The 13,358-nt window shown below is 37.8% G+C and overlaps 1 protein-coding gene across 15 annotated transcripts in view; it reads left to right on the top strand.

Moving 5' to 3' along the window:
- LOC137371942 (R3H domain-containing protein 1-like) overlaps positions 1 to 13,358 on the top strand; it is a 163,820-nt gene that overhangs the window by 44,433 nt on the left and 106,029 nt on the right. For 14 of the 15 annotated variants that reach the window (XM_068035054.1, XM_068035053.1, XM_068035052.1 and 11 more), the window contains 9 exons: positions 1,919 to 2,042; positions 2,141 to 2,219; positions 5,677 to 5,736; positions 6,666 to 6,806; positions 9,204 to 9,312; positions 10,745 to 10,840; positions 12,644 to 12,681; positions 12,771 to 12,824; positions 12,955 to 13,181. In XM_068035054.1, the coding sequence (XP_067891155.1) occupies positions 1,919 to 2,042; positions 2,141 to 2,219; positions 5,677 to 5,736; positions 6,666 to 6,806; positions 9,204 to 9,312; positions 10,745 to 10,840; positions 12,644 to 12,681; positions 12,771 to 12,824; positions 12,955 to 13,181 (928 nt within the window). The remainder of the gene's footprint in view (positions 1 to 1,918; positions 2,043 to 2,140; positions 2,220 to 5,676; positions 5,737 to 6,665; positions 6,807 to 9,203; positions 9,313 to 10,744; positions 10,841 to 12,643; positions 12,682 to 12,770; positions 12,825 to 12,954; positions 13,182 to 13,358) is intronic. The other variant, XM_068035059.1, reaches the window with a different exon arrangement.

Here is a 13,358-nt window from a genome sequence, read left to right as displayed (position 1 = left end):
GAGAGATGGCAAATGGAGTTTAATGCGGAAAAGTGTGAGGTGATTCACTTTGGAAGGAGTAACAGGAATGCAGAGTACTGGGCTAATGGGAAGATTCTTGTTAGTGTAGATGAACAGAGAGATCTTGGTGTCCAGGTACATAAATCCCTGAAAGTTGCTACCCAGGTTAATAGGGCTGTTAAGAAGGCACATGGTGTGTTAGCTTTTATTAGTAGGGGGATCGAGTTTTGGAGCCACGAGGTCATGCTGCAGCTGTACAAAACTCTGGTGAGACCGCACCTGGAGTATTGCGTGCAGTTCTGGTCACCGCATTATAGGAAGGATGTGGAAGCTTTGGAAAGGGTGCAGAGGAGATTTACTAGGATGTTGCCTGGTATGGAGGGAAGGTCTTACGAGGAAAGGCTGAGGGACTTGAGGTTGTTTTCGTTGGAGAGAAGGAGGAGGAGAGGTGACTTAATAGAGACATATAAGATAATCAGAGGGTTAGATAGGGTGGATAGTGAGAGTCTTTTTCCTCGGATGGTGATGGCAAACACGAGGAGACATAGCTTTAAGTTGAGGGGTGATAGATATAGGACAGATGTTAGAGGTAGTTTCTTTACTCAGAGAGTAGTAGGGGGCGTGGAACGCCCTGCCTGCAACAGTAGTAGACTCGCCAACTTTAAGGACATTTAAGTGGTCATTGGATAGACATATGGATGAAAATGGAATAGTGTAGGTCAGATGGTTTCACAGGTCGGCGCAACATCGAGGGCCGAAGGGCCTGTACTGCGCTGTAATGTTCTAATTCTAAAAAAGAGCAAGAGGCAATATGCTTCCACTAAGTAGTCAATATAAGGAAGACTGAGAGAAGCAAATAACAATACACAGAGTAACATTGCCAAACACCACACAGGCAATCACACAACAACTTGGAGAGAGCTGAGAGGAAGCAGCAATGCCACCAAGGACACAAAAACAATACAAGCTGATAAAGCAGAGAACATATAACTTACCAATGGCAGTGTCATGGGATTTCAATTTTAATATATTAGAAGCCTTGTGTTGATATACATTTCCTGCATGTATTTCTAATTCTCCATCATACTTTGTTCATTGACCCAAAGTAAAATAGCAACAAAGTAGAATTGAAGAGATAGGAAATGTATGAATCAAAAACAAGTAAAGCAGCTAGAAATCTGCCAATAAATTATAACCAAGAACAAACAAAAACAAACCTTCCTGAATGATGGCATATGACTTCTTTCAGCATGAGTGATAAACCCAAGTCCAATCTTTGGTTATTCTCACATTTGGAGTCAGCCGACATCAAGCTACCAGAGCTTCCTGGTTAGCTGTGTTTGTTAAATATACATAAAAGTTCAGACACTCCTATCCCCATGTAACATGGGTTATTGTGCACAGTGGAACAGTGAAATTGTGTATCATGCATGTATGCGAGAAAATTTTCTGATAATTGGGAACTTTCTGTGTGCAATCTCATTTTTGAAATATTTTACAGACTAAAATTAACAGAACTAAAAGACCTGTAACTTCACAATTTCATATTTCCTCTGATTTGTGCTTTCTACCAAAGATTGCCTGTTCTTTGTATGGTCATAATTTATTTCCTTGACAGGAGAGTGTATCCTCATAGTTATATCATCTGACTTATTGCTACTGTTTCACTTAACTTGGAATAATATGAAACTGAAAGTCAAAATTCTGTAGTAAATGATTTTTTTCATTCAAGTACTCTGCTGAGTGGATCAGTAGCATACTATTCAGGGCATTTGCCAAATCATTGAAACCAGTTGGGAAGATTATTCAAGTATTTTGAAAGAAAAATTATATGAACTACAGCTACCATTTTTGTTAAGCTCCACACACAGCTGTCTCATTGAATATTGTTATGACAATTTACCTTGTGTTTACACAGGATAAAATTCAGCTACAGTTAACACAAACATTTGATAAAGAAGAACAGACCACAAAAGATGAAGCTGAAAAGGAAGAATGCACAGACAAACCAGATAAAATGCATAAAAAAATGTTATCAAGAGGTTTACACTGCATTTCTTCACTAAAATGCTTTCAGATTTTGGATTCTTGCCGAGTTACTTGTAAATGAATGGAACTTCTCGATCTCTCTCTTAACCAGATTCCAGCCAAGAATACACAGATTCCACTGGAATAGATCTTCATGAATTTTTAGTAAATACTTTGAAAAATAATCCCAGGTATATATTGAGATGAGTTTTTGATTATATATAGAAGATGCAATATTTTCAGTCATGCAATGCTTATGATGCGTAGTTATTAAACACATTTGGAATTTATTCTTTGTACCTGAGATCAAAGATCAAACCAACCATCATTACTTAAGCAACTGACAATATAATGGTCAAATAGCTGTTCACTCACCTTCCTATCAGTAGCTCCTGGCTGTAACATGATTGCCATAACTATTCCTAACACTGCTGGACTACTGACAGCAGGTTAAAAAGTATACATTAGTGCCACACAGTTGATAAACACAAATGTTTCAAAGGTAGAAGCGAAGAAACATCTTACCAAAGAAAGATAGTAAAAATGATGCTCTTTCAATAAAGAACTGAACCCATCATGAGCACCTCTAACTGTTGAACTAAGCATTCTGAAAAACTACTGCATGATTATGCAACACACAAAAAGCCATAGAGTCAAATTCTGCTTATTTTCTACTGTAAGCAAGCAAAAGTCAAACTTGCCCATTGTCTAAATAAAGAATACTGCATATATTTATGTGTAAGGTAATCTATGTATAAAATGCCCACTCCATTCAAATGAACAGTAATGCATAGCTTCACAACAAATAGGTTTTAAAACTGTATACTGGATGCAGGTGAAGCATTAATACATTGGAACTGAATAGCCTCATCCTGTGCTATAATTTCTACAGATCTGCAACTATTATGCATACAATAGAACCCCTCCATGTTAGCCGACAATGGAAATGGTTGAATATTGATTTCTTGGTTCAATTTAGCAAAGCTTCTATCCCCAAAAATGTTAGCCATGTTAGTTGGCATTCACAATTATATTTTCTGTATTCCTTCTCATTTAAACCAGCATGCCCTTATCAACTGTTGATCTCATTTGTTGTTCAGCTCTTTAACTATTGTGATACTTAAGTAGCAGCTATTCCTGCTGACTTCAATCCAGGCTTTTGTTAGCTATAGTTAGGACTGAAATTGAGAGGTTAAATTGCCATTAAAATATTAAAATGCTGGAAGTGCAATTCGATAGAAATGCACTTGTATGGTGTTACTGCTAGACCTACCATCATGGGTGCAGTGGTCAGGGGTTGTCATGATTCTGCACAGAAACCCTATGCTAAAAGGGAAACCTGAGCAAAAGTACAGCCTTTAAGTAAGGGTGTATTTACAGTAGCAACTTGACAGCAGAACGAACAAGAGTAAGACACCCTAGAGAAGAAAGTCTAGCTCTGCTTTGCTTTAGAGGGCTTTTGGGCCTTTAAATCTGATGTGCATGTTCTAATCGAGCACATCCTAAGATACAAAACTTTTGTTATTGTACATTGAGAACTAAATAGCAAAATAAATTTCTCCACTTATTCCCAAGTATATACAGCATTGCACATAATGAATACAGTAATTATTTCTCCACAAACGTTTTCTTCTTACTCAAGGGTGTGGCACAGGGCTTCACTCTTCATTTGAGCTTTGGCAGTGTGCAGGGCACTTTACCCACTGTTCCAAAGACTATTGCAGTTATGTGCAATCCTGTTTTTCCTTGATATTATGTACTTGCACTTTCCAACAGGGGTCCTGAACAGTGATCGTAAGAGGTAATGTCATGGGCAACAAGATGGCAGATGGAGTATGTATAATGTAGGGAAGTGTGAAGTTATGCACTTTGGTCGTAAGAATAGAAAAGCAGAATATTTTTAAAAGGTGTGAAACCTTTAAGTGTCTGTTCAAAGGGACTTGGGTGTGCTTTTAGGAACACAAAGTTAACATGCATGTACAACAAGCAATTAGGAAGGCAAGTGGCATATTGGCCTTTATTGCAAGGGGATTGGAGTACAGGAATAAGGAAGTATTGCGACAATTGTACAGCATTTTGGTGAGACCACATCTGGAATACTGTGTGCAGTTTTGGTCTCCACCTTTAAGAAAGGATATACTGGCATTGGAGGCAGTGCGCAAAGGTTCACTTGATTGGCCCTGGGTTGAGTGGGTTATCCTATGATGAGACCAAGTAAATTGTGCCTGAATTCTCGAGTTCAGAAGAATGAGAGTTGATCTCATTGAAACATACAAGATTCTAAAGGGGCTGGATAGGGTAGACATGGAGAGATTATTTCCACGAGTCAGGGAATCTAAAACACGAGGGCGCAGTCTCAGGACCAATCATTTAGGACTGAGATGAGGAGGAATTACTTCACTCAAAGGTTTGTGAATTTTTAGAATTCTCTACCCCAGAGAGTTGTGGATGCTCCGTTGTAAAATACATTTAAGGCTGGGGTAGACAGATTTTTGGTGTCTCAGGGAATCAAGGGGTATGGCGAGCTGGCGGTAAAGTGGAGTTGAATCCTGAGATCAACCATGATCGTTTTGAATGGCGGAGCAGCTCGATGGGCCATATGGTCTACTGCTATTGTGTTCTTGTGTTCTCGTTAGTCTTTATGATTTGTGTCAGGTTGGCTCAGTATTGGAACTCATAACTGAGTCAAGCAACATCAAAACAAAACAATTAACTCATCATTCATCTCAGTGCTGTTTGTAGGCCCTTGCTATGTGCAGAAGGGCTGCACATTGCTTTCCCAAAACACAGCAGCGACTACACATCAGAGCAACTCTTTGCCTGTGGAGTGCTTTGGCAAATCCTGTGGTCATGAAAGGCACTATATAAATATTTTTTTTTTGATTGAGGCTGCAAGCTGCTGAGAAATCCATACAGGTAAAGCCTTTGTTTCATAAACTGCATTTCCACAGGGACAAATTCCACTTGCTTGAATTAAGCAAGCTTGGGTGCAAGTTTACAGAGCTAAGTTTTTTGGGACCCCCAGATGTGTCTAGGGATACTGAAGGTATTTAACCGAATAAACCAGCACCAATTCACTGTATATGCAGCCAAAACTGCTGTACCCATTAGCACATTGGTTTGCTGGATTACCAGTAGTTAATGGGAAGAATCCCATAGGTATCTTGAGTATCATATTCTCAGTCTGCCACAGCAGGTTAACTTTATTCTGAACTTCCATCGCCAGAATTGACATAGGAGCAACCACTCAACCCAGAGTCCCCTACTTCTATCTCCAAAACGATAGAACCAACTCCTCATGCTTTCTTTGCATGCAGCTTTGTTCTTCTGTGAGCCTGCAAATAAATGTAAAGCTCTCAGTTGATTTAACTTTTGTTAATTTGTAGCCTTTTTTAGAAATTTAATGCAAGTCACTTAACTGTTGCGTAAATAGACGAATGCATAGGTCCCTGTGTGGTTTAAGCAACTGGACATGCACACTTGGCGTGATGATCACAACTTTGAGTTGGCGGTGGGTTCTTCATTGATGGAAATGTGATATTGTGCTTGCGAGGAATTTAATTGAGCCAGCTGATTTTAGTTGCAAGTGTTTGAACTAACATATTGGCAAATGAACACGACTGAAGATGTTTTTGTTTTGTTCTCCAGGGATAGAATGATGTTGCTGAAGTTAGAACAAGAAATTCTGGATTTTATCAGTAATAACAAGTAAGAGCTGTTATAGATGCATTGGGTAAATCGGGGGTCGCCAACCTTTTCTTTAGTGAGAGCTACTTCTGATAAATAAAAATATCTTGAGCCACTTAAACATATATTGAAAAAATATGGATAGATAAATGCAAACTAAATATATCGATATTAAAATTATATTATAATATATTTAATATGAAGAAAAGCTGATTTATTTCAATGTGATATTTGACACTGCATGCTATCCACCAGTCCTGTGAAATTCAGTTTCTGACTGGAGAGGGCAACCCTGATGGAATCGTTCAGATGCCCGTAGGTCAGTTAGGTTCGAAATTTCAGCATCCATGATTCATGTGTACGGTAACTTTTTCCCCTCAAATGATTAGCTAGATAGCTACTCGCTTCACCCTGGTCTGGCTGCTGCCTCCAAGTACAGGCTCTTCCCGGGATCCAGTTGCTCCCTCTGCATACAGACGGTTGTCCGAGGCCACGATCACCTGGGGCTTGCTAAGAAACAACACATCTAATTGGTCGGCTGTGACACAGGCGGATATAGGTCTGCTGTGATTGGCTGCAGAGTGTCGGGCGGTTACAACGGTGCTCGGTGGGAGCCAATTGGAATCAAAACAAGTGACGCGAGGAAAGCGTCCGGTTGGGTGTCTGGACCAGGTGCAGGTCAAAGAGCAGAGACACATCAAATAATCTTCACTATACAGAGGGATACTTTGTATACACGACTGCTAAGAGTCTACATTTGCTCACGTGTAGTTTTTTTTTCTTATTTCAAAGACAACCTTTTTAAGTACAATTTCTCAAAGCTTTTTGTGAGCTACTCAAAGATTGCCAGCGAGCTGCCAGTAGCTCGTAATCAATGTGTTGGCTACCTCTAGGCTAAATGTATTTTCACAACTTGTGTATTGTCACCAGTGGTCTCTCTTTCTCTTCAGTATTCAATATAGGAAGTTTCCTCCGATGACCTCTTACCATAGGATGTTGCTGCACAGAGTGGCTGCATACTTTGGCTTAGATCACAATGTTGACCAAACAGGAAAAGCTGTGATTATAAACAAAACTAGCAACACAAGAATGTAAGTGATTTAACTTATGAAATGTTTTTTGTTTATAATTAAGTTAATAATTTCTTTGTGTTTTAAACGTTTGTTTCAGTATTGGATTCAGTGGGGGCAAACTATACCATTTTGGCTGACTACTTCAATTGCAACTGCATGCATTCGTAAAGGACCTTTATAGCAGAGAAATGTCCCCAAAGCCCTTCACAGAGGCATACTCAAAAACGAAAAAGCTTGGTCAAGGAGATGAATTTTAAGGAAGGTCGTAAGTTAGAAGAAAGGAGTATGAAACACAGATTTCGGGTGAAGGGACCTGCGTGGCTGAAGGCCTCATTACCAATAATGGAGCAAAGGGATAGGTGGGGTATATGAGACTGGAGTCACAGGAGCAGAGAATGTACGAGGTGTGGTTGTCGGGCTGGTGGCGGTTTCAGATAGGAATGGATTTTAAATTTGAGGTAGCAAGGGCCCAGAAACCAGTGTAGGACAGCATGGACAGGAGTAATGAGTAAATGGGACATATAGAGGTGGATGTAAGTGGTCTTTGTAATGAAAAGGGTTGTGGAGTCAGAACTCGGCTCGGCTATTGTTTCAAAGCTGCAAACAGTCTGGTTCAGCCTGAGCAGGTTATCAGAGGGAATTGGTTGCCAGAGCACAGTGTTGTGATGGGGACTTAAAAATATAGCTTTGATCTTTCTAATGTTTCTTCGAAGTAACTTGTGGTTTATGCAAGATTGGATGTCAGCCAAGCTAAAAACCAAGGCAGTCGACAGATCAAGAGAGTTTGTGCTGGGAATTGTCCATTAACTTGTGGAAGATTACCCCATGTCTTTGGATGACGTTATCAAGAAGCAGCATATAAATAATAAAGAGGATGGGCTGAAGGATAGATCCCTCAAAGATTCCAGAGGTAACAGTTTGTGAACAGTAAGTTACCATGACTGTGATCAGATATATAAGATGAAACCAAGCAAAGGCAGATCCCCTGAGCTACACACTAGTGGAGAAGCACTGGAGGAGAATGGTGTGGTTGTGATGTGGTTGACCATGTCAGGCTGCAGAGGTGTAGAGGAGGTATAATGCACCATAGTCAAAGAAGATGTTGGTGACTTTGGTTGGGGGCGCATGGGTGTTTTGGCAGGGCGGAAACCTGATTTGCTGTATTCAAACATGAAGTTGCAGGAAATATAGCAAAGGAGGTGACCTTATTTGATGGCATTAATTATATAGCACACAGTACATGTTAACAATATTGAAAAATTTTCAAGCATGTTTAAAACACATTATACCCAGTTTAATAATAAGCACAGTCTCCACTACTCCTGTATGCAAACAGTATATAAAACCTTTCATTTTTGCTCGTGAACTGGTCCTCGTGGGTTGTCTTCATTTTCATTGTATATCAAGATATTGCAAATCTCACTTGTGCAGTTACAGACTTGCAAAGTTCAAGATATTTGGTGTGAAATGGTTTAAAACTTCTAGAGATAAGATTTCTTTCTTCAGTTCTATGACCAAAAAATATTCTTGATTCCTAAATGCAAATATAAAATAATTCTAGATGCCTCCCCTGTTTAAAGGCATGAATCTCAAAATGTTATAAAATATTGAAGGTGTACTTAAAGTCCAGCCACAGTGCAACATCTTCTGTTTCAATGGAGTAAATTAGAGAATATTGCTGCACTGAAAACAAGTATGACAAAAATTAGTTTAAAAATTAAGATCAGTTTAACAACTGTTATTATGAGCTATTTTTCCCTCCCTTATAGTAACAGAACTTAAAGAAACTCAAAACCAACTCTAACTGTGAATGTCCGTTGAATCTGAGCAGACTAAATACTTCCCTCCATTGAATGCTAAAAATGTTGAGTGGGCTGTTTCAAAGACATGTCAGAATAGAGTTTTGGATTACCCAATTGGCTAATCTTCTAACCTTGAAGGACCCAGGATTAAATCTAGCCCCAATGATGGAGTGAAAGTCTCCTTCCTCTCAAAACCACACCTTTAAATAAGTTTAGACACTTAATCTAGTTCCACAGTGTTTTTGCTCACAAAACCTACCAGGGTGATTGGTGCAAGAAATGGAAAATTCAGTGGAGGTAATCTTCCAAATCATACCTTCGATCACTTAGAAAATATAACATAAGATGATAAGAAATAGGAGCAGGAGTAGGCCATTCGGCCCCTCAAGCCTGCCCCACCATTCAATAACATCATGGCTGATCTGCCCCAGACCTCAACTCCTCTTTTGTGCTAATTCTTCATAGCCCTCAACTCCCGATATTTCAAAAATCTATCTACCTCTTTAAATACTTCCAGTGATCTCGCCTCCTCAACTTTCTGGGGTAGAGAATTTATAATATATAATTTACATAATTCAGTGTTTGTCATTGTTCAATTTTTTTTTCCTTGCAGACCTGATCAGAAGTTTTGTGAACATATAAAAGATGATACAACTGATGATTTTCAAAAGAGGTATATCCTTAAACGTGATAACTCAAGCATTGACAAAGATGATAACCAAGTAAGTGCTGAATTTGTCTGCAGTCTTGGATTCCACCTCTGTGTTAAAACAAAGGCTGCTTTATAGCCAAGTTATATATAATTGCAAATTTCCCTGGAGCAGAGATGATTAATTTCACAAAACTGGAATATAATTTTTGTATCCTGAGTTTGAATACTCCATATTGTGGTACAAAATGGTTGCATTAAGAGAATACTAGACTAGTGCACATAGAATTCCATGAAGCAGGATTCTAGGAATGTTTTTAATCAACAATGACCTGTTCATAGATGTCATTTTTCCTTCAAAATTCTGTTTATAAAGTGATGGTGTCAGTAAATAACACTTTAAAATAATTTTGTGCTATTTATATGGGCACTTGCTTCTGTGGAAGTAGGGATTTTAACAAAAAAGATGGACAAATCTAGTTAAATTCAGACCATTGCTCTGGAATATAGCTTAGTTCAGGTCACATTGTATTTAAGGGGTGGTATTCAATGAATCTGGAATTTCACTTTCATAGTATAATTCAGTTATTGAAAGTTTGCAAACCACAATCTTTTTGTCCACACCATTATATTTAAGTTCAATGGAATCATTTTAGCATAGAATTTATGTTCCATGTTTTACATTGCTCACCATGCTTGTGTGTATATATAAGTACCACACGTCCTGTGCATCAAGTCCTATATGGCCGCTGCAGTAAGCATTATTTGACACTCTGACAAAGACAAGAACAGCAAAGGTATTTGAAGGATATTGCTGTTTGCATTAGATAAAGTTGTGTTTAATATGGTGGCAGATATTTGTATATGAAAGTCATTCACAAGTTTTTTTTTATGGGGAATTCCTCTCAAGTGAACATTTAGTATGACGATTTGCAGCACAACTGGTTTTTTAATGGCTAAGGCTGCCCTAGTTATTCTAGTTCGTGTTTCTCATGAGGATTTTTTAAAAGTGAATCCTAATGAGTAGATTGATCAGTTTAAACTTGGTTGCATAGTTTACTTTCAGTTCAACTCATGAAGAATCACTCAGAAATTATAATCGTTTCTTCTAACCAAGAGATTGTTCACAGGTGTTACTGGAATATTTCATAGTAATGAAGTCGAAGAGAATTATGCATTAAACAGGTTATTCGTTTTGAGTGAATCGGTTACAACCGCTGAGTGGAAATGTAAGGCAAAATCAGGAAAATATCTGGAATTAAGTCAAGGCAGTTGTGACAGAGCATGAACTGCCTTTTGGGAACGAAAATTAGATTCTGGAAAGCATTAGTTTTTTAAAAGGATAGTAGCAGTGCTAATACAGACAAATTAGAGTCCAAAAGGCATTTTTGGAATTTGTTTTCACAAAAATATATTTTTGATATTGTTTTAAATCTTCAATTAAATTCTTTTTTACTTTGAAATATTTCAATCTCCTAAGAAGACGATGTGTTCAAAATTTCCAGATACGTATCAGATTGCGGGATGATAGAAGAAGCAAATCAATAGAGGAGAGGGAAGAGGAATATCAGCGGGTCAGAGATAGGATATTTTCTCAAGATGTAAGTACAGGGTGGGAAAGGAGAAAAGTAAATAAATGGTTTTAAATTGGCTATGCAAATAGACATTACTAGCTTTGTATGAGTAGCTGAAAATCTGGAAGGTATTGGACTTGACTGATTTGGTTGTGGAGATTTCAGAGTGTACGCTACATTAGTAAACTGAAAGTTGGATGCTGGTCCCAATCGGGAAATTGTTGTGCAGTCTGGCTGTATCATATGGAATGCTATTCCTGATACTCTTGTAAATATAACTAGTTCTTTGATGCCTGTTTTGGGGAAACACTTGTAAGAAAATTGAAATTTCTTTGTGTGAGCAAGTAGTACATAAAAGAGTAGCCTGCAGAATTTTGATGGGCTATATTTTATTTATAGCCAATTTTGTTTATCAGCATTACATTATAGATTAGTTTCTGACTGTTTTTGATGGCCACAAATCCAAAGTACTCTGTGGAGCAAATTGATCATGTTCAACTGCACTTGTAAGGGTGTTTGGCAGAGCTTTGTTAAATTTTGGGTGGGTGTTTTTGAGTCATCGCCACAACTTGGGTGTTGTGCGGTACATACATTATCTTTTACAACTCTGGCATCGGGTAGTTAGCAAGATCTGGTAATGATGGAAAGCAGTTGTTCTGTAGCAGAGTGTTTGAATATGAGGTACAAGAAATGGGAAAGTAAATAATGCTTCTGATAGATGGCATATAGGACTAAAGCACTTCAAGCTCCTTTTAAAGATGAATTTTCCCTACATCGCACTTACATGAAAACACTTTCAGAGCACTAAACTTCTTCATGAAAGCAGTCTAAATAAAATAAAACAGCGACTTTTATAATCGTGAGAACATAATATTGTCCCAGTGCTGGTCATCAATGGTCTTTAGCTGTTCATTCGGAGCATCTTTGCTGTTCATGATCCTCGACGGTGAAAATTCTCTCAGAGCAAGAGAATAAATGAGTTTTATTTAAAAAGGTATTAAAATCTTGAAGATATGCAAGTTATTAAAAAGGGCTCATTTTTCAAAAATGCTTTGCTCAGGCATCTGCAGATCTCAATTTTCTTGTCTACTTTCTGAGCACAATGCAGTGTGTTACAGGTAGATTGTTCATTTGAGAGGGGTAGGAAGTCAACGAGTTAACAGCAGCAATAGTATGATTTTAATGCAGGTTTGTGACAATTCAGTTAATGCTACTTTTGTCATGTTTTAAAAATTTGTATTCTTCAAATATAGCTTCCATATGAAGATTTAAACGCTTCAAAAATAGTGTTGAAGAATTGAGATGCACTCAAACTGTGCTCTTGTACTGGGTACCACTCTGCTGGATGTCCAGCCAGGTGATTTTTCTTGAGTGCCAAGAATTCTTGACCTGTTTAAAGGAAAACCTTTCAAAAGTTGTCTTCCAAGCACTATAATTGCTATTTTAAAATTGTAACCATTCAGTAAGCTTGCTCATACTATTATCATTTATAACAAAAACATTTTTTTATATGAATAGCTTGGACAGTGTTGTGGTATTGGTTGTTGATTTTGTTTAAGCCACTGCATCACTTCAAATGTGTTTGAGGTGGAATACGACTAACGTAATAGTAAATACATGATTTGCTCATAACATAAAAAATGCGCATCATCTTTCATGGTCCTTCACATGTTGAAAATAGCAAATAGTATACAAGATTTAATTTTTGTGTATCATAAGTAGCAAAGAATATTGTTGGTTTTATATTATGGTGGGGTAAAAAAAATTAATGGATGTTCATTCTTCAGTTAATTTTGTTTATGTAAGTAAAAATTTGTGTTTTTCTTTCAGTTATCATTCTCCCAGGACAATTACTTTACAGATAAAAGGTTAGTGCTAATTTGAAAAGACAACTCAATTGATTAGTTTTTCCTGGTATTAAGCACTAAATTCTAAATTGTCCTATTAACACCTCCAGAATTCAAGAAGAAGAAACTGCTAATAGCACACAACAAAGGCGACAAATATTTAGGTACAGAAGAACGTGTTCAAATCAGAAATTCTGTTTGCATGGATGTATATTCCGATAATTTTATTCATTATTTACTTTTTGGATTGTTGGAAAATTAAGATAAATGTTAGGTTTGTTTTATATCTCGCAGAGGAAATAAGGATGGAACGGGGAGATCCTCCAATAGTCGTCAGAGCAGTACTGAAAATGAACTGAAATGGTCAGAGCCGCGTCCTTGGAGCAGTACGGACTCGGATAGCTCAAACCGCAACCTGAAACCAGCAATGACAAAAGCTAGCAGCTTCAGTGGAATTTCTGTACTGGCAAGAGGTGATAGCTCTGGTAGCAACAAAAGTACAGGCAGGCTTTCAAAAACAGGTACATTCTTATTATATGCAGTAATACACTATCACAGTAAAGTACCAGTTTGGCAAATGCTGGCTTTCAGAGAGCCAAACCAACTTTTCTATTTATTATCACTTTTTCTGATCGATTAGCTTTTGTAAGTTTCTTTTGTTTCTCCTTTCCTGAAGGTGCTCACTCTTGATGCAGGTA

Source organism: Heterodontus francisci, chromosome 7, assembly GCF_036365525.1.
Source record: "Heterodontus francisci isolate sHetFra1 chromosome 7, sHetFra1.hap1, whole genome shotgun sequence".
In the NCBI taxonomy this organism is placed as follows: domain Eukaryota; kingdom Metazoa; phylum Chordata; class Chondrichthyes; order Heterodontiformes; family Heterodontidae; genus Heterodontus; species Heterodontus francisci.
The sequence above is the reverse complement of the archived record's forward strand: the minus strand, read 5'-3'. Positions and strand labels throughout refer to the sequence as shown.